Source organism: Macaca nemestrina, chromosome 1 (assembly GCF_043159975.1).
Source record: "Macaca nemestrina isolate mMacNem1 chromosome 1, mMacNem.hap1, whole genome shotgun sequence".
In the NCBI taxonomy this organism is placed as follows: domain Eukaryota; kingdom Metazoa; phylum Chordata; class Mammalia; order Primates; family Cercopithecidae; genus Macaca; species Macaca nemestrina.
The window spans coordinates 65013146-65040274 of record NC_092125.1 but is presented as its reverse complement, the minus strand read 5'-3'; the positions used below and the strand labels follow the sequence as shown (position 1 = coordinate 65040274).

General features: G+C 42.1%; 1 protein-coding gene across 2 annotated transcripts; it reads right to left on the bottom strand.

Moving 5' to 3' along the window:
- Positions 1-1333: 1333 nt before the first annotated feature.
- On the bottom strand, positions 1334-7067 carry LOC105484850 (interleukin 20). 2 transcript variants are annotated; one of them, XM_011746905.2, is made up of 6 exons: positions 4863-5120; positions 4542-4730; positions 4176-4241; positions 3900-4052; positions 3089-3163; positions 1334-2061 (listed from the first exon to the last, which is right to left on the bottom strand). In XM_011746905.2, the coding sequence occupies exons 2-6, from the start codon at positions 4698-4700 to the stop codon at positions 1984-1986; spliced, it is 531 nt and encodes a 176-aa protein (XP_011745207.2). In that variant the 5' UTR covers positions 4701-4730; positions 4863-5120; the 3' UTR covers positions 1334-1983. The 2 variants fall into 2 exon arrangements, with proteins under 2 accessions (XP_011745207.2, XP_011745204.2); XM_011746902.3 differs by lacking the exon at positions 4863-5120 and adding an exon at positions 6932-7067 and having other exon boundaries at positions 1728-2061.
- Between the last annotated feature and the right edge of the window lie 20062 nt (positions 7068-27129).

Here is a 27129-nt window from a genome sequence, read left to right as displayed (position 1 = left end):
TCCTTAGCAGATGAAAGCAGCTTCCTCCTTGCCATGTAGCATCCCTTGGAGGTGATGCTACATGTGTTCTAATTTTAGCACTGAGTTCCATGCAGTTGACCTCTCAACTCTGTTTCTTCAGAGTTGAAGCCGAGTTGTTTATCAGATTGGTCAGAGAGAATCAGGAAACATGCAACTGAAAAATCTGATAGATAACGAGTGAAAAGGGTAAAAACCTGATCAAAAACGGGCAACAATAGTGGGGAGTAAGAACTTAACAAAAGCAAGGGAGTAAATCAACGGAACATAAAAGACCACCTCTTCCGTCACCCTGTAAAGTAGATATTACCATTCTGTTTCCCAAAGGAAGAAACTAAGTCCAAATAAAGTTCAGTTTTGCCCCCACAAATTGCTCAGGTAATGAGAGCTGAGTCATGATTTGAACCCATCACAAAAGATCTGGAAAAAATAAGTGTAAATGTTAAAAGGTGGTTGTCTGCGGGTGGTGAGATTATGGCGATTTTAATTTTCTTCTTTATATTTCTGTTTTCTTCCAAAATTTTTTTCTGCTGGGCAGTTGTTACTTGTATAATGAGAGTTATTAAAAGTTAAAGTCATTGAATCTATATCAGGGCCCGGACTAAGAACAGGGAGTAGAAATTAAAGCAGTAAGGAGAGTTATCTTTAGGACCCAGGGAATCAGCCTGAGACTGTTGTTTCTGAGACTGAGAAAACTAAGCACCTAAACTGGGGGTGCACTTCAGAGTGAGGTGGGGGAGGAAGGAAGGAACCAGGCCAGGCCAGAACTCTGGCTTCTCGATGTCCAGGGACACTTAACCGGAAGTGGGCCTGGAAAGAAAACACTGACATAATAGTTGGACACAAAGATAAGGACTTGATCTGGTAACAACCTAAACTCTGAGGCTCGACAGAATCCAAAATGGGAGGGCCCCAAAAGGGGGCTCATACACCCTGGGCAAGACTCTAGACCTACACTTTGTACCTGTGTGTTTTTAACCTTTATAATAGAGCCTCATGCCCGTGGTAATTTGTGTTGCAAGAGTATGGGGTGAGAAAGAAAACAGAGGTATAGAGAGGTCAGTGCTCCAAGCTAATGAGGTGAAAGCAGAGATGGCTGAAGCCCCTCACTCTGTCACAGTCGTTTTGAGAGGAGGGCAGTCATGGGGTCAGAGCAGTGTGAATTAGGAGACAGAGCTGAGGACGAAATCTGCAGGAGAGGGAAGGTTCCTACATCTTCTTCCTCAAAGGAGCAAGAGGACCTGGGGTGAAATGAGATTCAAACTTACCCTCAACATGGTCTCTGCTCTTGAAACATTTGCAAACTCCAAACAGATGTTATGCAAAGAAAACTTTATTGGTAGAAATACATGCTGGCCATGCAGGATTCCTGGCTGGAAGATACACAATTATGGGACTAGGGAGTCTACTGGGGATGGTCAGTAATTGTAAGGTAGATGTGCAATTCCACATCAAAACTTATTCCACGACCCATCCTGAGAAGTCATTGGTTCAATTTCAAATATCTCACACAGCATCAGCAATAAGTAAATATGTCCTTAACGGAATACAAATGAATAACCCTCCTAGCCACTCTTCTAGAATTTACAAGTTTTTGTTTTACTGTATAAAAATACATCACCTGCTCTAGTCAGGTTATAAATATAATCTGTGAATTTTTTTAAAGTCTCATGCCCAAGTACAAAAATAAATACATTAAATAGCAAAAAATAAATAAATATATTAACTAATAAATATATCCAATAGTAGAAAGATATTACAAAAATCTTATACAAGTACGGTCTCAATTAAGATGGGGGATGCATAAAGATAATCACAAAAGGAGACAATACACAAATAAGATACACTGTGACCAGTACTAGACTAATACAGTAAAGAGATGGTGGTTTGGGGTCATGCCTCTGCAGGTATTGAGGACTGGAGCTCTTGACCTCGAATACTCTTAGCAGCATCATCACTTTCCTCCTATTCTGTCTCCTCCATCCATTGCAGAAGAATGTCTAGTTCCCCCAAAGCCTTCACAACTGCTGCCTGAGGCTCCAGCTGAAAGAGATACACACCCATGTTGTTAGCAACTCATGAGACAACATTTGCTCCACGGTTAATTCTCTCTTTTATGTATAGGTCTGCTGACAATTGTGAGCAGAGCATTCTTTTCAAGATGAAGCCCTTGAAGAAGTTATAGAATCTCAAGATCTCACACAAGGAAGGGAAATCATTGAGCTCATCACCCTGGTCTTATGTACAGAAACTGAGGTGCAAAGGGGTATAGAAGCAAAACTGCTACCTAAGACTCTTGTATCACAGAGATCAAAGTAATCAAGCTATTTTCTTTAAGAAATGTGTGTGTGTGTGCACCTGTGTGTTTGTGTGTGTGTGTGTAGGGGTTGCCTACTGTGCATACATCAGTTGAACTGATATTGATTATGCCAATCACCTGGCTGATGGTTAGAGATGAAAAGGTGAATGGCACAATCCCTATCCACAGTTGAGTGAGATTGGCAAAAACAGGCAACTAAAATGTAGTGTGGTGAATAAAGGGATGAAATTCCCACAGGATGATGTGGGAGGCCTCTAACTCTGAGAGAAGGAGCCAACACCTTCCTGAAAGTGATGCCCAGGCTGAGTCTTTAAGGATGAGTAGGATTTAGTCAGTGAGGAGTGAATTCCAGGCCTTCCTGGCAGACATGAGAAGGTGTGAAGGTGAGAAATTGAATGGCATGGGTGTGTGTGAAATTGTGAGGTTTCAAAGGTACGTACAAGTGTGTGAACATCGAAAAACTATTGCCTCTGGTTTGTGCAGCTAAAAGATCCAAATGTCACTGTAGTGACTTCTGGAATCATGGCCATTCCCTTTCCATTTCCAGAGCATCACCCAGAGAGGGTACTCTTCTAGAGCCTGGATGGGTGTCCCCTGGGTTAAAAAAAGGGCTGGGCATCATGATTTCAGAGGGCTATGAACCTGAAGGCTACAGGATGTCTAAGAGGTGTCTGCAATATCCATCCCACCCACCTATGATCTCAGTTCTTAAAACACACCCATCCCAATCAATGCCAAAATTGCACATACCTCTTCAAAGTGACTCAGAATCTGGCCGTATTTCTTCATTGCTTCCTCCCCACACTGGCATGTCATGTGGGCATGCTGGGAAGGACCCAAAGAATAATAGATTATATTACAGGTTCTGATTTTTTGCCCTTGCCATTGACATGAAGCAGGTAGAAATTATACTCTTTCACCCACAACCCTGAGGATGCTTATTCCTATAGAGAAGCTCTTTCAGACCTCACATTTGGAATCATTAAGTTCATCATCAGCTAGGAGAGGAAGCTACCTTTTAGGCTCAAACATGGAACTCATTGCTTCTTTTTTAGAAACAGGCAGGCAGTGCTGAAGGCATTTGCCGTTCCCGTACCCCATCTGGCCTCCCCACAACCCCCAGCTGTACTCTAGGAGCTCTATCCCAGAGCTCTTTGAGTCCCCATGAAGGAAAAAAAGAAATTTGAATTCCTAGGTCAAGTTCAATGGTCTATTAATTGACTGCCTAGACAGAGGATGCACTAATATACTGTAGAATACCTCACCTACAGGAAAAGTATAATTTCAAAGATAATAGAGTTATCATTAATATCAAGTAGCACCTTATAGTTCTTTAGACTTTGCAAAGAGTACTTTTTGTCCAGAGCATATACCCAAAAGTCAATAAAACTGAGTTATTATAACCTATATTATAACCTGTGTTATAACCTCAACACAGATTATTAGAATTTTTGGACTCAGTTTCTCCCTCCATTAAATGGAGGCAGGAAAGAGAGTTTAGTTGCTAAGCCATTGAAGCTGTGTGCTGAGAGGCATCCTGTTACCCAAGATCCACACTCACACAGAGCCGGAGGTCCTTCTTGATGGTAAGAAAGGAATTGGCGAGGCTGCTGATCTTCCGGAGAGTATAATGGTCAGGGGTCTGGTAGTTTTTAAATACTCTGTCCAGATAGAGTCGTAGCAAATGGCGTAGAAGACAGCACTGATCCGCAGGCTGCAAAAAAAAAAACACAGGTGTGCTGGTGAGGGGAAAGGGGAGAGCAGAGACAAGACCAGGGTGATGGAGATGCTCCCACTCCACACCTCCTCCCAGAGTTGGTCTGGGCCAAGCGCATACCTTTGTGTCTTGCAAAGACTCAGTCCTCCTTAAGATTCTGATGTCAATGTTTCCATCTTTGGCTTGCTAAACAGAAGAAGACAAAGTGAACAAGGATGAGTCAGTGACTGCTGCCAGGGTCTTCAATATCAAGACTTCTCATCCACTGCTTGCCAAGAACTAGTGGGAGGTGTCCTTTCCCAAAACATTTTACATATTTGAACTACAGTTATTTCTTGGGAATACACCCACACCCCCGCCACCCCCCGCCGGGTAAGGAGTCCCCAGCCTGCCTCTTTTCATGATTACACTGTCAGGACTGCCAGGAAAGAGAAACGGACAAGGAAGGAAGAGGCTTCCAGGAGAGGTAGATACCCGCTTACGTACCACACTGCCCCGTATCTCAGAAAATCCATTTCGTATTTCCTGAAGGTTTGTGGCGATCACACAGCTTCCCAAATTGAGTGTCTTCAGTCCAGTGGAAGGAGTCCATAGGAGATAAAACGCAGCAGAGAGAAGGCTGAAGGCAAGACTAGAGGCTTTCATCTTATGCTTGAATTCTGGAGACCACAGGAGCTAGGAATTCAAAGAGAGCATGACTTACTGGTTTCCCCTCCTCCAAGTGTCCACGGGGTGGAGGGTAGGGGGACAGGGGAACAGAACAGCCTTATCTGGCCTCAAGCAGTGTGGCCCATCCACGTAACTTACTAAGAAAAACTGCCGAGCCTCCAGTGAAGAGAAGCTTTCAGATCTGAGTTCAGAGTCTGAGTGCAAGTTGGTGCCACAGGTCGTGGCTCCTTTATTCTGTCCCCATCCTGGCTCCGCCGTTAGTGCCCAGCAGGTAAGGCCTGGAACAGCAGGCACTTGCAATGACTAGACAGAGGATGACATTTCAGGGGAAATGTCAAAACTTGTTTTAGGGGATTGACGCATATAGCCTCCCCTTCCGGAATGCCAACGTAGCTCACCCTTCTGGTCCCCTCAGACCTACAGGGGAACTGGGGAGAAACGGAATCTCACTGAAGCTGTGGCTGCGCCATGGAAAACACCTGGGGGGAAATTGTCTGGATTTTATGGCCACCCACAGGGCAAATAAACTGAGCTCTCTTTGGCATTTGTCTGAGATCAGATAGGTTATTTGAGAATAACAGATTCGCTTAAGCCCCAGAGGCAAATAGAAAGTCAATGATTTCATAACAAGCCTACTGCCAGGGAAAGGCAAGACGTGGATGGGCAATCAGCCTGATTCCACCTAACCCTCAAGTGTCTGGGACTCTACAGCGTCCTCTGCAGGAGGACTGTAGTCAGGCACTCCTGGGTGGATTCGAGAGTACATCCTTTCCTGGCCCTGCAACTCAGGTCCTAGACCAAGCAAATGGTCCCAAAAGTCAGAGAAGAAAGGCAATGACGGAACTCTTTATTCTTGTGTGAGGCTCCTCAGTAAGAGAGCAGGTTAGAGTGTTTGCTGAATTTTAAGATAAAATGATAATGGGCTGGGGTTAGGGTAAAACAATTGAGGCACTCATTTTGGGTGCAAAATTTAAAGGAGCACTAAAAAACCTCAGTAATCAAGGTAAAAATATTTTAATGCAATATCAAAATGAATTTAAAAGTTTATGAGGAACAAAATATCAAAATTTTAAATAAAGACAAAATTCGACTGTGCCATGCTGAGCAATATTGAAGCAAAAGGAAAAATATGTACCGCTATTCACATGTTTTCATGTTTCATTCTTAATGGTTAACTTTGTTTCTCAAAAGTATATAATGAAAATATTATTGATGAGTTTCTTTCCCTTAAAACCAGGACAGTAAAATTATAATAAATTTTGTTTGGGGCATAAATAAAATATTTAAACTTAAAGTCATGAGTTGTAATAAACCTACTTTTTAATTTTTCAATTTTTTCAACTACTTTAATATTTTTGAAAGAAATAACATACATAAAATGTATAAAGACATATATATACATACACATTATATATATATGTATGTACACATCCATATATATATGACTGGCTCCATAGCTTGGCACAGCACTGATAATCATTATCACTTACTGAATTTTTCCTATGTGCCAGGCAATATGCTAGACATTTTTTACATTTGTGACCACTCGAGATACTGTCAAATGTAGGAAAAGGAAAAAAGCGAACCAAACCCAAAAGAATCAGAGAGAACTCTGTGTTTGGAGACAAGAGAGCTGGGTCCAAATAAATCCTTGCTTTACTAGTTCCCATTGATGTGGGTCATTCCAGTTTACCCAGGACTGAGGTTGGGGGGTGGGGAGTGGTTCCTGAGATACAGAAATTTCAGTTTTAAAACTGGAAAAGCCACAGGTAAACTGAATGAGTTGGCCACCCTACCTCTGTGTGATCTTGGACAAGTCAGCTCACCTCTGAGTTTCATTTTCTTAACCCCAAAATGGTGATAATTAAACTTAACCCAGAAATTGTTTTGACATTTAAATAAAATAATCTATGATTTATACACTTAGTACAGAGTAAGTGATCAATTCATTTTAAGTAGAGATCGATATTAGTTGTCTTGAACTAACAATTTGATGAGCATTTAATGAGCACCCACTGTCTTGAATGTTGTGCTAGGTACTGAAGTACAAAGATAAACATGATGATTATTTGTCCTCAAAGAGATTTTGTCCTCATGGAAAATGGTCCTTTAGATGTAACCTTGAACAAACCTGGGTAAATGATTGGGAGAAGTAGGTGATCCCCAGAACAATGTGAGCAGTGTCAGTAGAGGGTAAGGTCTCTTACCTGAGCTAAGGAAGGGCTGCTGCTTCTGGTCTCCTAGAAGCCTGTTTCAAGTTGAAAGGCTTCCAATTGTTTGTATCTATATATATATATGTCACATGAAGGAAGTGAGCTCAGGCAGGTGAGGGCTGGAACTCCCTTGGAATTTCTCTGGTGGCATTGCTCTTCCTTAAGCGCTGCAGCAGCTTAATTGCAGGACAGATTACCCCAACACCTTCCTCCTGGAAGAAGCACTGCCTGAGGGGATTACTGGTTGTACTGTGGATAAAGTATGTGCCTCCTTCTGGCTCCACCTTCCTGCTTGGTAAAATGATAGGATAGAGAAGATCTGAGTTACTGAACCAAAAAGAATTCGGGGGATTCTCTTGCCCTCTCCTGTAAACCCAGTTCCCCTTAACCAAGTTTCTCCGCAACTCCAGACACTTTGGGCTCATTCCTGCTGTTTTTCCTCAGCCCTTGCTATCCCCACCATTGCTCTCCAACATGGCCACCCTTCCCTCTAGTCATCATTAAAGAGGAGACCCAAATCTTTTTTCCTGAACAACTCTGGGCTACACCAATCCTTCCCTTCTCTGACTTTCAATAGCACATTTTTTCTTTGGCAGTGAAAGCATCTAATGTTGTCCTCTGTTTCATGGAACTTGGTCTTTTCTCCCAAGTGACAATGGAAAATTTTTTTAGGTTGGGACTAGTCCATCATGTAGGACCATGCTCCCGGACAAAATTAAATTCAAAGAACCTGGGATGAATTACAGACAACACTTTGGAAATCATAAAAGTGGTAGAGACCATCATATGTTCTTTATCAACTTTTTAAAAATTAAATATCTAAAACTCTGAAGTCTTATATTTGAGTCCAAAGATTCCACAATTTAAAGGATGACTTTGACAAATGATTGTGTCTTTCTGGATCTCAGTTTACAAATCTGTAAAATGAGAGAAACAGACTAAACAGTATGCAATGTCTTTTCCTGTTCTGACATTCAGTGACTCTTTGTGTTTCTACCTTTTGGATCAGAATGTTCTTTTCAGCATCTTTTGATATCTTCTTAAAGTTTCCTGAAAATAAAGACCATGGCTTTTTATTGTAATGCTTGATAAATGTTGAAAATATGTACAAATAGCTAATCTAAATATCTCTTAAGCTACTTAAGCTCATGCCTATTTTTTCCATCATTGGTGCCAAGTCAACCATTTCTCATGATCATTCTTAAGTGTGATTAAAGTAAAATTGGGAGATGTGGTCTGATGAGAATAGTTGAAATCAAGATTTTCAGTAAATCTAGGTTTGTATAAGCCAGTCATGTCAGTCAATTCCTTTTCATTACCTGAGAAGAACCCAATTGCATTGTTTTAAATTACCTGTAATGATTAATTAAACTTAGTATTCACACAAAATCCCAATTCTTTTTTTTTTTTTTTTTTGAGACAGAGTCTCACTCTGTCACCCAGGCCAGAGTGCAGTGGCGCGATCTCAGCTGACTGCAAGCTCCACCTCCCGGGTTCATGCCATTCTCCTGCCTCAGCCTCCCGAGTAGCTGGGACTACAGGCGCCCACAACCACGCCCAGCTAATTTTTTTTGTATTTGTAGTAGAGACGGGGTTTCACCATGTTAACCAGGATGGTCTCGATCTCCTGACCTTGTGATCTGCCCGTCTTGGCTTCCCAATTCTATTTTAATCATCAAGTCTCCCCTTTTCCTATCTCAAAATACTTTTTTTTTTTTTTGAGTTTTTTTTTTTTTTTTTTTTTTTGAGACGGAGTCTTGCTCTGTCGCCTGGGCTGGAGTGCAGTGGCGGGATCTCAGCTCACTGCAAGCTCCGCCTCCTGGGTTTACGCCATTCTCTTGCCTCAGCCTCCCGCGTAGCTGGGACTACAGGCGCCCGCCACCTCGCCCGGCTAGTTTTTGTGTTTTTTAGTAGAGACGGGGTTTCACGTGTTAGCCAGGATGGTCTCGATCTCTTGACCTCGTGATCCGCCCGTCTCGGCCTCCCAAAGTGCTGGGATTACAGGCTTAAGCCACCGCTCCCGGCCTTGAGTTGTTTTTAAGACAGGGTCCCTCTCAGTCTCCCAGACTGGAGCACAGTGGCACAATCACAGCTCACTGCAATTTCCTGGGCTCAAGTGGTCCCCCGTCTCATCCTCCAGAGTAGCTGGGACTACGGTGTGTGCCACCATACTTGGCTAAGTTTTTTTAATATTTTGTAGTGATGGGGGTTTCACCATGTTGCTCAGGCTGGTCTCAAACTCTTGGGCTCAAACAATCCACCCTCCTCAGCCTTCCAAATTGTTGGGATTACAGGTGTGATCCCACACCCAGTTCAAAATACTTCATTCTTTTAAAATTCACTGCACACATTCCATATCACATTCTGTACAGATACCAACTTACCTCATCTCCTCTGCAAAACTTCCCCTGCCTCACCCTAATCTCTCTCTTCACCCCCATTTCCCAAGGCGAAACTGATTCCTCACACCGTTTCACGTTAACTTTACCTTGTATATTGCTTTTGTATTTATCACAGTCAATTACAATTTTTTAGTTGCGTGTCTCTATCTCTCACAAATAGAGAGCTCCTTGTTCATCTTCTTGGTCCCAGCACCCAAACGCTCCTGGTAGGTGCTCAGTGAACATTTGATGACTATGGAATGAATATATTGATTTCTCACTCTTCCTTCTTTCTGCTTTGTTCTAAAGCATGAGCTCTATTTTTAACTTATGAGGGGACCCTGGGGATCCCCTGACACACATCTTCTCCAGTAAGTCCTGGAAGGTCCACAGATTTTTTCAATTAAGGAATTCTACCTCAATGGCTAGAATTCCCTTATCTAATGATAGACTGTTCCTCCTGGACTGTTAGAGCAAGAAGTGAGTTTTAAGAACAACAAGTCTAATTCCTTCATTGTATAAATGGGGAAACCATAGTTCAAAGAGGTGAAGTAACTTGCCCAAGGTCATTCAGCTGGTAAAAGGCAGACCCCAAAGTTGTATTCAGCAAGTGTTCATTCCACTACATGACACTCTTAATGCATGAGAAACTCCTATAGTAAATAGCTTTTCTTAAAATGAGACTGAGAAGGAAGCTTTTCCCATCTCATAATTCTGGTAGAAGAAATGAGGCTTCAGTGGAAACAGGGTAGAGGGTATTAGCACCGAAGATCACATGGGACCGAAAGCCAGAAGACCCAGTCCTAATATTCACTTTCTCACCAATTTTCAGGGTGAACTTGGGTGACCCAAGTCTAGTTTTTACACCTTTCAGGAATTCAGAGTTTCATTAATAAAATGGAGATAACACCTACATCATCTGTCTGGCTCATCCAGTTGGCAGGAGTTTATATATATATATATATATATATGCATATTTATATAAACCTATAAACACAAAAGATCATTTTTATCATCCTTGTGTCTGATAGATCTTAAAAGCCATCTTTTCAATAAATATTTATTAAATGCCTACTATGTGCAAGACACTGTGCTGAATGCTGTAAGGATTGCAGAGATGCCCCAGGCAGGTCTCTGGCCACTGCCTGCCTACAGCCTTGGAGGATAAGTGGTATGCTTGCAGAACCAAGATCAATACTGCTGAGCGCATAGAAAGTTAAGTGCCAAGGGGCACAGAGGAGGGCACTATCACATAAGAGAGCTTGAGATGAGCCTTGAGGGGTGGGCAGAATTTAAATGAGCAGAGATGCTGGGGAGGGGTAGAGAGGAGGGTGTCGTTGAACAAAGGACATTCAGAATAGAAATGAGAGGACAGAAAGACCCACAAGGTACTTGAGGACTGGCAAATAGATTTGTTAGGCTGGAGCTCAGTTTCATGGGGAGAAGCCATGGAGAATAAAGTTGGAAATATGGCTGTAATATTAACGACCAAGAATACCATACCAAGGAATATGAATTTGACCTGGGAGTCTAGAAACTTAAGTTCTAGCTCTAGCTTTACCTTCACCTCATTTTGTGATCTTGGTAAAATCACTTCCTTTCCTTATCTGTAAATTATGGGAAAATAAATTAAATGATTTATTAAACCCCTTTCTACTTGGCTTTCTTAATTCTGTAATTCTTGACTTTTCCCCCTTAAGGCCATAGGGCCACTAAAGACTCTTACAGTGGGGGAGAGATGTGGGAATAGCTGTGCATGAACCATGGGGTCTTCAAGGGCAGCAAGTGCTTGGCACCTTGCTAGTGCTCAAATGGAACAGATGGGGGATGCAGCTGTGTTAGAGAAGCCAGGGGTACATTTCATAGGCACTTCAAGCCAACTTGAGAAAGTGAGGTTCCAAAGCCGGGAGTCAGGCTATAATCAGTGCCAGTGGCATTGTAAAGGTAAGCCGGGCAGAAGGAAGAGAAGGAGAATCCCTTCCTAGGAAACAAACTTAGCTTCCTAACCAAGCCATTTTTGGGCAGGAAACAATTTTCTAGACAGCAAGGAGAAAATCCAGCCGCTCCTTTTTTTCCAAAGCAAGACCTGAGTTTGCAGTGCAGGGTTTTCCCTGTCTAGGACGTCACAGTTGCTGACATCTGAGCTTCCTGCCCAGTTGCATCACTTTGCAGGGAAGTACATGGGCCTTCAGTTCTGTTGGAGGAAAAAAAACCTCAGTTCACAAGGTGGGCAGGTGAAGGCCCTTGCCACTCCCAGGCTGGTAGTGCTGGGAGCTTTGCCCCGCCTGCAATTCCAGCTACCTTCCTGGGAGACAGCAGGGTGGGATGGGCGGGGTAGCTGACTATCAAAAGCGTACATTTTCGGTTCCTTGTCCTCAAAGCTGCCAGCATGAGTGACGTCATTTCCCTTTCCTGCGTTTTTTCATCATGCTCTGTTTAACCAGCTCAACTTGTTTCCAGGCTTTCTCCTGAGACTTCCTCTGGCATAGCCGGATCCCCAAAGTTGGTTAATTCCTCCCGCCCCCTGCCTGCAGAGCAAGAGACACTGGGCATTTATTTCCTCCTCTGGAATTGGAGTTGGGAATAAAAATCCAGAGAAGGACTTGATTTAACAGTTTCTTCACCTGAGAGAGTAAGGATGTACCAGTTACTTTCCTTTTATTTTATTAATTTATTTTTTTGAGAATGAGTCTCACTCTGTCACCCAGGCCGGAGTACAGTGGTGTGATCTCTGCTCACTGCAACCTCCGCCTCCTGGGTTTAAGTAATTCTCATGCCTCAGCCTCCCAAGTAGCTGGGATTGCAGGTGCATGCCACTATGCCTGGCTAATTTTTGTGTCTTTAGTAGAGACAAGGTTTGACCCTGTTGCCCAAGCTGGTCTCAAACTCCTAGGCTCAAGGAATCCACCCGCCTCAGTCTCCCAAAGTCCTGGGATTACAGGCGTGAGCCACCACGCCAGGCCAGTTCTTTTCCTTTCAATTTCACAAACAAGCACAGAGAGTCTCCCATGTGTGAGCACTAAGCTGGATTGACCGAAGGGCTACCAAAGTGGAAAAGACATGGTCTCTTGGGATCCCCCTCCATGGGACCTCATAGCGTCATGAAGGCAACAGACGCTCTAAGGCAGGAGTTCTTAACTTGGGAGAAGGTAGATGGGAAGACACTACATCTTTTCTTTTTGCTAACCCCTAATTGAAATTCAGCATTTTCTTCAATTATAAGCATAGGCAACAAATACAAACCACAATAATATTAACAGTACCAATGACTTTGTCACTGATGGAAATCACAAATATTTTTGTATCACATTACAGTGGTTTCAGGTTCTCAAAATATCACTTATAGTCATTACTACTTAGAAATGTCAGCAGTTCGTAGGCCTACTGCTAGATCATGCATTAATGCATTAGTAAAGAAGCACATATATATTACCTATTTGTCATTTCCATATTTTGATAGCTATATTTTACTACTACTAGTTTCCTTTATAACCCTACTTCTTTTATTTTATGCATTTAGAAATATTATTCTGAGTTCATAAGCTTCACTGGCATGCCAAAGGAATCTATGGCACACAAAAGGTTAAGAGGCCTTGCTGTAATACCTGTGGGCATGGTGACCACAACTCCCCAGTTGTGACACACAGTCTGAAAAAAATGAGATGACATTAAGGGGATGATGGGAAGGAATTTGTTATCAGGACATTCCTAAAAAATTCAGAGTCTATGTTGATAATAGGCATTTGGGTGAGGAGAGGAGAAAGGCACTGAGATTCCTTCTGAGGGACAAGGAGGGTATCTGAGATTTCTTAGAGAAAGTTTGGTTTGAGCAAGGCCTTGACAGACTAATGGGTTTGTGAGCTTTGAGGATGGAGAATGTGGCAGGGTCAGAAGAACGCTTACTCCTTCCAGCAAGAAAAGATGGCACAAAATTCCTGAGGCCAGAGAGCCCTTCTACCTCCCGTACCTGAGGGATGGTGACTCATGGATGTTGGGTGGGGTTCAGGAGCAGGTATTGAAGAGAGTTGAAAAAAATGGTGGAATTGCAATGAACTGTGAGCATGAACTTGAGAAACTACACTCTGAGACGTTCTAAGAATCAGTGACTGTTTTCCTTTGGTAACCCACTCAGAATCTAGGCCAACATCATACATCACAATAGGTCAACTGACTTGCTTACTGATATGTGTCCCTAATTTCAAATTCAAAGCACCCTTTTTTTTTTTTTAGAGGGAGAGACATATAGAGACAGGGTCTTGCTTTGTCATCCAGGCTGGAGTACAGTGGTGTAGTCATAGCTCAATGTAACTTCAAACTCCTGGGTTTAAGCAACCCTCACATCTTAACCTCCTTAGTAATTAAGACTACAGGCATTCACCATCATGCCTGGCTAATTTTTTATTTTTGTAGCCATGGTGTCTCACTATGTTGCCCAGGCTGGTCTCAAACTCTGGCCTTCAAAGTACTTTTTCGTTCACTGGTTTCCTGCAGAGACTGAGCTCTCTACTATCCAACAACTTTCACATTAGACACCATTTCTAGCCACCTAGTGGTACTGGAAGGACCCTGCCTGCACTCTGCCTAAGGGGTATCTTATCTAGACTTACACCTTGCTCTTCTTGAGCCAGGTGTGAGGGACATTTTGGAGCCATTGAGGAGGCGAGGAAGAAGAGGTGAAGTCTTGAGTTCTTTCTCCTCACTCATAGGGTGGCTGGTCTGAAAAAGCTGAGAACCTCTGGCCCAAGTGAGAAGGTGCTGCTTCTGCTGCTGCTGACCTTGTTGGAGCAGATGATGCCCTCTAGCCTGCAGACTTGGGACTGCACCACTCCTAGGTGAGAAGGGCCCCAGTTAGCAAGACACGCAGAGCCCTGGCCAGCCGAGGAGTTGAGTGGAGACATTAATCTTCAGGCTTCAGGATGTGAAGTTAAGGACCATAGGACAATAATCAGGGGTGAAAGAGAAATGAAAGGCAAGAAGGACAGACAGAAAATTGACTCCTTTGCCATGGAGCTAGAAACAAAGGACGTGGAACAGAGGTAAAGGATGCGAGTGGAGGATAAAAGGAAGGCTGAGAGGTTCCAAAACCAACGACAAAGTCACAGGCTTCCTTTAAGTGGGCTCTGCCTTTGCTTCATGCATGCATTCATTCATTCAATGAACATTTATATACTGAGTGCAGCCATTTACAAAGTAGCTGTGCCCTCAGAAGCTCAGAATATGGAGATAGGAAATGGATACTGAGATATCTCTGACTTGTCAAGAACTGGAAAACCATTCCAGGTCCCAAGGAACACAACTAGGAGTGGAGGTAGAGAGGAAGGAGCAAGAGGAAGATTGCTTTCTGCCCTGGGGGAAGGGCTGCAGTTCTTGGGAAGTTAAGCCTGTGATGGGGGTAGAGTTAAGATGCACTAGAAGGTGACCACAGGCTCTTTTGTTGTTTGTTTGTAGCACTTACTGTGTGCCAGGCACTATGTACTTCATGAAATACTAGTTCCTTTAATTCTCATGCAACCCCATGAAGTATATGTGCTTATTCTCTTCATTTTCCAAATAAGGAAATTGAGGCACAGAGTGCTGTTAGAATGTCTAGGGAAGTGATCAGCAGAGGCGTCCAGACCAGAGTGTGCTGAGTCATACTTATCTCCTGATATGAAAGCTAGATTCTGAACCCACTCCCACTCCCTAGTGCTGGATCCAGCCTCATTTACAGCACTTGAATCTTCACTGAAGGTGGTTCTGTGGCAGAGCTCTGAAACTGAACTAATTGAATATCTTTCAGTAACAGAATGTGAAGTATATAGACGTCTGTAGAATGCTCTAGAGCAGGGGTCCCCAACTCCCAGGCCATGGACCAGTACTGGTTGGTGGTCTGTTAGGAATGAGGCCATAGTAGGAGGTGAGCTGCAGGCCAGCGAGCATTACCACCTGAGCTATGCCTCCTGTCACATTAGTGATGGCATTAGATTCTGATAGGAATGTGAACCCTAGTGAACTGTGCATGTGAGGGATCTAGGTTGCACTCCTTATGAGAGTCTAACTAGTGCCTGACGATCTGAGGTGGAACAGTTTCATCCCAAAACCATCCGCCCTCCCCACCCTTGACCTGGTGGAAAAATTGTCTTCCACAAAACCAGTCGCTGGTGCCAAAAAGGTTGGAGACTGCTGCTCTAGAGAATGCTCTATCTTGGGCCGAGTGCTGTGGCTCACACCTGTAATCCCAGCACTCTGAGGGGCCAAGGCAGGGAGATCACCTGAGGTCAGGAGTTCAAGACCAGCCTGGCCGACATGGTGAAACCCCGTCTCTACTAAAAATATACAAAAATTAGCCAGGTATGGTGGCACACACCTGTAATCCCAGCTACTCGGGAGGCTAAGGCAGGAGAATCACTTGAACCTGGGAGGTGGAGCTTGCAGTGAGCCAAGATCACACCACTGCACTCCAGGCTGGTAGAGAGAGTGAGACTCCATTTCAAAAAAAAACAAAACAAAAAGAACGCTCTATCTCTGGAATGCCTTGTCTCACTGCTTAAGAAACAAAAACAAACAAAAAAACCCATGCAACTTGAGCTCATAGCAACTTTTAAAGAATTTATCCTCTCCCAAAGGCCTTGGCCAAATGTGATATGCTGACCCCTACTGTAGACCTACATCCAGGAATAATTGCTTTGCCCTGCTACCCACAGTCAGGCATTGCTCATGGCTGCATGGGAGGTATTGAGTGCATCTTATGTGCCAAGGGTTATTCTAGGCATGACAATCAGTGCTGAACAAAGCAGGGATCCGTATAGAGTCAAGGGAAGAGTCCTACACTGATGAGTACTGTGACAGAGGAAGAACAGAGCACTGGGTCAGCCTGCAGAAGGGGTACCTGAGTAGCAGGGAGAACCAGGAAGGGTACCTGGAGCCTGGCTGGCCATGCAGAAACTGCAAGAGCCATTGCCAGGATGCGGCAGAGAGCCATCTGGAGATGCAGACCTCGAGGAAAGTACAGCTGCCCTGGGCCAGAGTCTCTTGCCTTCATACTTGCTAGTTATAAATAAATAAATAAGTAAATAAATGTACAAGTAAAACTCTCCTAAAACAACATTATTATGTGGGAAATAAAATCATAAAGTTGGGAATCATTAAATACGAAAATCATCTTTTATTAAAATGTTTATTTTTTGTGAGTACACAGCAGGTGTATATATTTATGGGGCACATGAGATGCCGTGATACAGACATACAATGTGTGACACCCATATCATAAAAAATGGGGCATCCATCCCCTCAAGCACTTATCTCCCATGTTACAAACAGTCCAGTTATACTCTTCTAGTTATTCTAAAATGCACAGACAAATTACTATTAACTATAGTCACCTTGTTGTGCCATCAAACACCAGGTCCCATTCATTCAATTTTTTTTGTTGTTTTTACCAATTAACCATCCTCCCCTCCCCCAAAACCCCCTACTACTCTTCTCAGCCTCCGGTAACCATGCTTCTACTCTCTATCTCCATGGGTTCAATTGTTTTGATTTTTTTAGTCACACAAATAAGTGACAACATGTGATATTTGTCTTTCTGTGTCTGACTTATTTCACTTAACATAATAACCTCCAGTTGCATTCAGGTTGTTGTAAATGACTGAACCTCATTCTTTTTTACAGCTGAATAGTACTCCACTGTGTATATGTACCACATTTTCTTTATCCATTCATCTGTTCACAGACACTTAGGTTATTTTCCAAATCTTGGCTATTGTGAACAGAGCTACAGCAAACATGGGAGTGCAGATATCTCTTCAATATAATGTTTCCATTCTTTTGAGTACATACCCAGCAGTGGGATTGCTGAATTGTATGTCAGCTCTATTTTTAGTTTTGTGAGGAACCTCCAAACTGTTCTCCATAGTGGTTACTAATTTACATTCCCACCAACAATGTACGAGGGTTCACTTTTCTCCACATCGTTGCCAGCATTTATTATTGCCTGTCTTTTGGATATAAGGCATTTTCACTGGGGTGACATGATATCTCATTGTAGTTTTGATTTGCATTTCTCTGATGATCAGTGATGTTCAGCACCTTTTCATATGCTTGTTTGTCATTTGTATGCCTTCTTTAGAGAAATGTCTATTCAAATTTTTTGCCCATGTTTTGATTGGGTTATTAGATGTTTTCCTAAAGAGTTATTTGAGTTCCTTATATATTCTGGTTAATAATCCCTTGTCATATGGGTAGTTTTAAAATATTTTCTCTCATTCTGTGAATTGCCTTTTCATATTGTTGATTGTATTCTTTGCTGTGCACAAAAACGTGATGTGATCCCATTTGTCCATGTTTGCTTTGGTTACCTGGGCTTGTGAAATATTGCTCAAGAAATTTTTGCCCAGGCCAATGTCCTGGAGAGTTTCCCTAATGTTTCCTTGTAGTAGTTTCACAGTTTGGGGTCTTAGATTTAAGTCTTTAATCCATTTTTATTTGAACTTTGTATATGGTGAGAGATAGGGGTCTCATTTAATTCTTCTGCATATGGATATCCAGTTTTCCAAGCACCACTTATTGAAGAGACTGTCTTTTTCCCAGTGTATGTTCTTGGCACCTTTGGCAAAAATGAGTTCACTATAAGTGTGTAGATTTGTTTATGGGGTCTCTATTCTGTTCCATTGGTCTAGATGTCTGTTTTTATGCCAGTATCATGCTGTTTTGGTTACTATAGCTCTGAAATATAATTTAAAGTCAGATAATATGATTTCTCCAGTTTTGTTCTTTTTGCTTAGGATAGCTTTGACTATTCAGGGTCTTTTGTGGTTCCATATAAATTTTAGAATCGTTTTTCTGTTTCTATGAAGAATGTTTATATTTTGATAGGGATTCCATTGGATCTGTAGATTGCTTTGGGTAGTAAGGACATTTTAACAATATTGGTTCTTCCAATCCATGAACATGGAATATCTTTCCATTTTTTGGTGTCCTCATTAATTTCTTTTAGCAGTGTTTTATTGTCGTCATTATAGAGAACTTTCACCTCTTTTGTTAATCCCTAGGTATTTAATTTTATTTGTGGCTAGTGTAAATGAGATTACTTTCTTGATATCTTTTTCAGATTGTTCACTATTGGCACAGAGAAATGCTACTGATTTCTGTATGCTGATTTTGTATCCTGCCACTTTACTGAATGTGTTTATCAGTTCTAATAATTTTTGGTTGAGTCTTTAGGTTTTTACAAGTATAAGATTATGTCATCTGTAAACAAGAATAATTTGACTTTTTATTTTCCAATTTGGACACCCTTTATTTCTTTCTCTTGCCTGATTGCTCTAGCTAGGACTTCAAGTACTACATTTAATAACAGTGGTGAAAGTGGACATCCTCGTGGTGTTCCAGATCTTAGGGGAAACGCTTTCAGTTTTTCCTCATTCAGTATGATACTCGCTGTGAGTATGTCCTATATGGCTTTTATTATGCTGAAGTGTTTTCCTTCTTTACCCAGTTTTTTGGGGATTTTTATGAAGGGATGTTAAATTTTACCAAATGTTTTTTCAGCATCAATTGAAATAACCATATGGTTTTTATCCTTCATTCTGTTGATATGATGTATCACATGGATTCATTTGCATATGTTGAAACATCCTTGCCTGCCACAGATAAACCCCACTTGGTCATGATGAATGATCTTAATGTATTGTGAAATTCGGTTTGCTAGTATTTTGTTGAGGATTTTTGCATCAATAGTTATCAGAGGTATTGGCCTGTAGTTTTCCTTTTTTGAGGGGTCTTTGTCTGGTTTTGTCTTTAGTGGTCCATAGTAGCCACTAAATGATCCTTTGAATTTCTGTGTTTCAGGAGTGTATTGTTTAATTTCCATGTGTCTGTATAATTTCCAAAATTCCTCTTGCTATTAGTTTCTAGTTTTATTCCATTGTGGTCAGAGAAGATGCTTGATATTTTCTTTTTTTTTTTTTTTTAATGTTTTGACTGGTTTTGTGACCTAACATTATGGTCTATCCTTGAGAATGAGCCAAGGATAATACTGGCCTCATAGAATGAGTTTGGAAATATTACCTCCTCCTCTATTTTTCAGAATAGTTTGAGTAGGGTTGGTACTAGTTCTTCTTTAAATGCTTGTAGAATTCAGCAGTGAAGCCATTGGGTCCTGGGCTTTTTTTTTTTCCACTGGAGACTTTTTATTACAGCTTTAATCATGTTACTCATTATTGGTCTGTTCAGGTTTTAGATTTCTTCAAAAGCTTGATAGTTTGTATGTGTCTAGAAATCTTTTCATTTTTTCATTTCTTCTAGATTTTCCAATTTGTTGGCATATAATTGCTCATAGTAACTCACTAATGATCCTTTGAATTTCTGTGGTATCTGTTGTAATGTCTCCTTTTTCATCTCCAATTTTATTTATTTGAATCTTTTTTCCTAGTTAGTCTGGCTAAAGGTTTGTCCATTTTGTTTAACTTTTCAAAAAACCGACTTTTTGTTTCATTGATCTTTTGTATTGTTTTCTTCATTTCAATTTCATGTATTTCTGCTCTGATTTTATTATTTCTTTTCTTCTACTAATTTTGGATTCGGTTTGCTCTTACTTCTCAAGTTCTTTAAAATGCATTGTTCGGTTATTTAGTTGACATTTCTCTTCTTTTTTCATGTAGGCATTTATAGCTATAAACTTACCTCTTAGTACTGTTTTTGCTGTATCCCATAGGTTTTGGCATCTTGTGTTTCTGTGATCATTTGCTTCAAGAAATTTTTCAATTTCCTTCTTCATTTACCCGCTGGTTATTAAGGAGCATATTGTTTAATTTCCATGTATTTGTGTAATTTCCAAAATTCCTCTTGCTATTAGTTTCTAGTTTTATTCCATTGTGGTCAGAGAAGATGCTTGGTGTCTCAATTTTTTTTAATGTTTTGACTTGTTTTGTGACCTAACATATGGTCTATCCTTGAGAATGAGCCATGTGCTGGGAAAAGAATGTGTGTTCTGCAGCAGTTGGATGAAATATTCTGTAAATATCTATTAGATTCTTTTGGTCTATAGTGCAGATTAGGTTTTTTTGTGGATTTTCTGTCTGGAAGATCTTTTCAATGCCAAAAATGGGATGTTGAAGTCTCCAGCTTTTATTGTATCAGGGTCTATCTCTCTTTTGTTCTAATATTTGCTTTGTATATCTGGGTGCTCCAGTATCAAGTGCATACATATTTAAAATTGTTATATCCTGTTGCTGAATTGACCCATTTTCATTATGTAGTGACCTTCTTTGTCTCTTCTTATAGTTTTTGTCTTGAAATCTATTTTGTCTGATTTAAGTGTAGGTTTCCATTTGTGTGGAATATGTTTTTCCATCCCTTAATTTTCACTTTGTGTGTCTTAATAAACGAAGTACGTTTCTTGTAGGCAGTAGATCATTGGGTCTTTTTTAAAAAATCCATTCAGCCACTCTATGTATTTTGATGGGATCATTTAGTCCATTTACATTCAATGTTATTATTGATAAGTAAGGACTTACTTCTGCCATTTTGTGATTTGTTTTCTGGCTGGTTTGTGATCTTCCCTTTCTTCTTTCTTTTCTTCCTGTCTTCCTTTTAGTGAAAGTGATTTTCTCTGGTGATATAATTTAGTTTCTTGTTTTTTTATTTTTGTGTATGTTTGTGTATCCATTGTATGTTTTTTGGTTTGAGGTTACCATGAGGATTGCAAATATGATTTTATAATCCATTGATTTAACTTGATAACAACTTAACACTGCTTGCATAAACAAGGAAACAAAAATCAAGCAAGAAAAAAAAAAAAAGCTAATGAAGATTCTAAGCCTTAACTTTGTCCCCAAACTTTTTAACTTTTTGTTGTTACTCTTTATATCTTATTGCACTGTCTGTGTCTCTAACACTTGCTGTCTTGAAAACTTGTTCCACTCCTCAAGTGGAAGTTATTATTTTTCATAATTTTTCATTTCAAGATAAAAGTAGTTTATACACCACAGTTACAGTGTTATAATATTCTGTATTTTTCTATGCACTTACTGTTATCAGTGAGTTTTGTACTTTCAAATGATTCCTTAATGCTCATTAATATCCTTTTCTTTCTGATTAAAGCACTCCCTTGAACATTACTTACAGGACAGGTCTGGTGGTGATGACCTGAAGGACGGGTCAGCTTTTGATCGTCTTGGAAAGTCTTTCTTTCTTTTTCATGTTTGAAGGCTGTTTTCACTGGATATGATATTCTAGAGTAAAAGTTTTTTTCCTTCAGCACTTTAAATAGGTCATGATGCCACTCTCTCTTGGCCTACAAGGTTTCCACTGAAAAGTCTGCTGCCAGATGTATTGAAGCTATGGTGTACGTTATTTGCTTCTTTTTTCTTCCTGCTTTTAGGATCCTTTCTTTATCTTTGACCTTTGGGAGTTTGATTATTAAATGCTTTGAGGTAGTCTTCTTTGAGTTAAATTTGCTTTGTATTCTATAAACTTCTTGCACTTCAATATTAATATCTTTCTCTGGACTTGAGAAGTTCTCTGTTATTATTCCTTTCAATAAACTTTCTACCCCTACCCCTCTACTTCCTCTTTAAGGCCAATAACTCTTAGATTTGCCCTTTTGAAGCTATTTTCTAGATCCTGTAGGCATGCTTCATTGTTTTTTATTACTTTTTCTTTTGTCTCCTCTTACTGTATATTTTCAAATAGCCTCACTTCTGCTTGATCAATTCTGCTATTAAAAAACTCTGACGTGACCGGGTGCAGTGGCTCACGCCTGTAATCCCAGCACTTTGGGAGGACGAGGCAGGCAGATCACGAGGTCAGAAGATCGAGACCATCCTGGCTAACACGGTGAAACCACATCTCTACAAAAATTACAAAAACAAAATTAGCTGGGCATGGTCGTGGGCGCCTGTAGTCACAGCTACTCTGGAGGCTGAGGCAGGAGAATGGTGTGAACCCGGGAGGCAGAGCTTGCAGAAAGCTGAGATCGCGCCACTGCACTCCAGCCTGGGCGACAGAGCAAGACTCCATCTCAAAAAAAAAAAAAAACTCTGATATATTCTTCAGTGTGCCAAGTGTTTTTTTCAGCTCCAGAATTTCTGCATTATTTTTCTCATTATTTCAATCTCTTTGTTAAATTTATCTGAGAGAATTCTGAATTCCTTCTCTGTGTGATCTTGAATTTCTTTGGGTTTTCTCAACACAGCTATTTTGAATTCTTTTTCTGAAAGGTCACATATCTCTGTTGCTCCAGGATTGGTTGGTCCCTGGTGCCTTGTTTAGTTCACTAGGTGAGGTAATATTTTCCTAGATTATCTTGATACTTGTAGATGTTTGTCTGTGTCTAGGCATTTAGCTATTAATTGTAAGTTAGGTATTGTAATCTTCACAGTCTGGGCTTGTTTGTACCTGTCCTTCTTAGAAAGGCTTTCTACATGTTCAAAAGGACTTGAGCGTTGTGATCTAAGCTCTATCTGCTTTAGGGGGCACCTCAAGCCCAGTAACAGTGTGATTCTTGCAGACTTGTAGAGGTACCACCTTGACAGTCTTGGACAAGATCCAGAAGAATTCTCTGGATTACCAGGCAAAGATTCCTATTTTCTTCCCTTACTTTCTCCCAAACAGTCTCTTCTCTCTGTTTTGAGACACGTGGAGTTCCGGGTGGAGTGACACAAGCACCCTTGTGGCCACCAAGGACTGTGCTGGGTCAGATCTGACGCCAGCACAGCACTGGGTCTCACCCTTTCTGTAACCATTCCCTAGCTACCGCCTGTTTGCTTAAGGCCCTGGGGCTCTACAATCAGCAGGTAACAAAGCCAGCCAGGCCTCCGTCATTCTTATCAGGGGGACAAGTTCCCCCAGGTCCCCAGAGGTGCTATCTGGGAGTCACAGACTAGAGTCAAAAATCTCAGGAGTCTATCCTGTGTTCTGTGTTCTATTGTACTGCACCTGAGCTGGCACTCAAATCACAAGATGTAGACTTTCCCACTCTTTCCTCCCCTTTCCAAAGGCAGGAGAGCCTCATCGGATGGCTACCACCACCCCAAGCCCACAGAGAGTACTGCCACACTACTGCCAATGTTCCCAAGGGCTCTTCAGTCAACTTACAGTGAATGCTTCTAGGCCTGGGACTCACCCTTCAGGGCCATGGCCTCCATTGTGCCCCAGGGCAGGTTTAGAAATGTCATCCAAGAGCCAAGTCCTAGAATCAGGGACCCCAGGAGCCCAGTTGGTGCTGTACCCCATTGTGTCCAAGCTGGTACCTAAGGTGAAAAACAAAGTCCCCTTTACGTTTCCCTCCACTTTTCTCAAGCAGAAGAAGTCTCACCCCATAGCTACCATAGTCGGGAATGTGCTGAGTCTCATCTGAAGCCAGCAAGTCTCACAGTCTCACCCAAGGCCCTTGACATAGTACCTGGATATCATTGCTGGTTATTCAGGCCCAAGGGCTGTTCAGTTAGCCAGTGATGAATCCTGCCAAAACTGGGTTCTTCCCTTCAAGGCAACCGGTTCCCTTCTGACCCACGGGGTGCCTAGAAATGTCAATTGAGAGCTGGGATCCGGAAAGGGGGCCTCATGACTTACCATTGCCCTATCCTGATGTGGCTGAGTTGGTATTCAAGATATAAGTCAAAGTCCTCCCTACTCTTTTGTCTCCACTCCTCAAGTGGATGGAAGGAGTCTCTTTATTTTGAACCATCAGTTGTGCAGCGTGGGGTTAGAGGAGGGGTAATGCTGGCACCACTTTAGCTGCCTTGGTTGGTGACTCAGTATATTGTGTGCCCTCACACCCTAGTCTGCTGGCTCTGGGCCCAGTTCAACACTAGTACTTGCCTAGGAGTTGCAGTCCTTGTGGCCTAGACTGAATTTCAAGTTTACTGAGAACCCCAGAGCACTTCAGCCCACAGTGGTAAGTCTTGCAGAAACTCAAGTTCTGACTGTTGGGGTCAGTGACTCCCCTCTGGGTAGGGCTGGTTTAAATCTCCCTCCATGGGTGGGCATCAGGTGAATGTGTTCCAGTTTTGCTTTCTTCTATAACAAGGACAGTACTGATTTCAATGCCTCACAATTGCTGTGCTCTCCCTCTCCCCAGCACACAAAACTGCTCTCTGCACCACACTGCCACCGCTGGGGGATTGGGGACAGGGTGACATCAGTGATTCAAGACTGTTTTTCCTACCTCTTCAGTGCCTCTTTCAGCAGTATGAAGTTTCAGTAGTATGAACATGTGGCTGTTAACAATTTGCTCTGGAAGATGGAAGGAGGATAGAGCATCCCCAGGAGGAGCCCAGGCCTCAGCTGGGCCGGGAACATCGCGTGACATACTCAGAAGTTGGCCTCTGCTCCTTTGCTCTGTGTTGGTCCATAAATTCGTGGGTAACTTCAGAAGTTTGTGGCTAGTTAGTCCAAGCCCCTTTTGGTGCATCTGGGTTTACTTATCTGCATTCCTGGCATTCAGCATAGTAACCTGGGTCCTAGGTTATACAGTCTTGTCCAGGATGAAATGAACTCCCCTAGCAGCAAGAGGAGAAGGCACCAAAGCCAGGAAGATGGGGCCTGGATTCATTTTCTGGATCTGCCATCCCAAAGCTATGTGGACTTGGGCAAGCTCCCCCACCTCCCTGAGCCTAAGATGCCTTCACTGACCATGTGAGGATAAGAACTCCAACCCCCTTGGCTTCCTCTGAGGCTTGAATGAGGTCCTATGTGTAAAGTGCCTGTCATGGCCCTGCGTGACATGGGTTCCCTTCCCTTGCACCTTAGCAGTGGAAGTGAGCTCCACATTTTTCAAGGGTACCTACTAGGGACTGACAGAGGACTCAGCATGGTTTGGGAGATAATATTACTCTTGGTTTCCTAGCATGTATTTCTTAAGCACCAGCTCTGTGAAGAAACACACACACACCACTATGCCAGAACTACTGTGAACTCAAAAAGCATTGGGACATATTCTTCAAGTCTGAAAAAAGAGAAAGGAAAGGTAGATAAGGAAAGCAAGCAAACAAGAGATGTAGGAGAGTTTCAAGCAAGATACCAGCCATTTCAGAGAGCATGAGTGAGCTCTTCTTCAATTATCTTCCTCCTGCTCCTCCTCCTCTTCTACTAGTACTTCTATCACCATTGATAATAACAATATTTCCTGCAGGTGCAGGTCATTATTGCCAGTAAATCACCTTCTCTTGTGGGCTTCTTGCCACATGAGCAAGATGCACAAGCCACAACAAACCATCATGATGGAGGACTCAGGCTTTGGAGTAGGACACCCGGAGTTGTTATATTGTCAAACTCACTAATCTCCAGACGTTTTTGTTTTGGTTTGGTTTGGTTTTGAGATGGAGTCTGGCTCTGTCGCCCAGGCTGGAGTGCAGTGGAACAATCTCAGCTCACTGCAACACCTGCCTCCCGGGTTCAAGTGATTCTCCTGCCTCAGCCTCCCTAGTAGCTGGGATTACAGGCGCCTGCCACCACGCCCAGCTAGTTTTTCTATTTTCAGTAGAGATGGAGTTTCACCGTGTTGATCAGGCTGGTCTCAAACTCCTGACCTAGTGATCTGCTCACCTCGGCCTCCCAAAGTGCAGACTTCTTCACCTTATAATTATAATCTTACCTTAGAGAACTATCATGAGGAGTAAAGGAGGAGCCATAAGTTAAGTTCTCACCTTGGTGCCTGGCACATGATGAACTCACCATATGGACATTATTGTGGACATTATAGTTCATTCTGGAATGTGGCTGCCTGGATTGGAAGCTCAGCTCTTCTACTTATGCAACGTGTGGCCTAGGGTAAGTTAGTTAACCTCTCTGTGCCTAGTTTCCTTCTTAGGGTTTAATTATCTGTACTGCTAGCAATCAACGAGGTGGCCTTTTTCATTTTATTTCATTCTAAAAACCCTAAAATAGGATCGTTGTGAGAAGTAAACGATATATATATATCATATACACTTATGTTATATTACAAGAAGTATATTTCTTAGACTGTCAGCTTGCCTGTAGGAAGCACTATATATGTGTTTGTGGTTATTCACATTTCTTGAATAAATAATCTGGGTGAATTGTGAATTTAACACCTACTAAGTGCCAGGCAGTGAACAAACTAAACCATCCCTACACTCATGAAGCTTACATTCATATGGAGAAAGAGCTAATAAACAAAATAGGATGCTAGATAAACAGAAAAGTGGTATGAGGTGCGCTGAACGTGGAAATGGTGGGTTATCCTCCAACAGGAGACCTTTGGAGTGAAGGTCTGAAAGATGTGGAGGTGCAAGCCATACAGGTGTCTGGGGAAGCACATCCCAGGGCAGTGATAAAAGATCAAAAATGCTATAACTACCATCATCCTACCATCACCCAGCCTGCTCAGGGTGGGTGCCCATCCAAGATCACTTTGGAAAGGTTAGGTGCTCAGCAAACAACCCTGCTCCCTAATAGCCTATGAATCCCATTAACGCATAACGTGTGGAGGGTTTCTTTTATTTTTTAACCCTACCTCAGTTTATGACTGTGCATGTACACAAAGTGCAAAGGCTGTATGGTGAGAACATGCCTGGTGTGTTTGAGAAATACAGAGCCAAACACTATGGTTGGGTCAGAGCGAGCCCGGGGAAGCAGCAGGGGCACAGTCGAGGGAAATAGCCAGGAGGGGTGTGTGTGCAGATATTAGGATTGTCAAAGCCCTCATAATGACTCCGTCTTTTAAATGATTATATAGAGGCAGGTGTGGTGGCTCACGTCTGTAATGCCAGCACTTTGGGAGGCCGAGGAGGGAGGATTGATTGAGCTAGGAGTTTGAGACTACAGTGAGCTATGATCATGCCGCTGTGCTTCAGCCTGGGTGACAGA

Coding starts and splice junctions, on each gene's coding strand:
- LOC105484850 (XM_011746902.3), bottom strand. CDS start 4,700: ATGAAAGCCTCTAGTCTTGCCTTCAGCCTTCTCTCTGCTGCGTTTTAT. Junction 4,242..4,541: donor CTGAGATACGGGGCAGTGTG/GTACGTAAGCGG, acceptor TCTTCTGTTTAG/CAAGCCAAAGATGGAAACAT. Junction 3,164..3,899: donor AGAAGGACCTCCGGCTCTGT/GTGAGTGTGGAT, acceptor GGTCCTTCCCAG/CATGCCCACATGACATGCCA.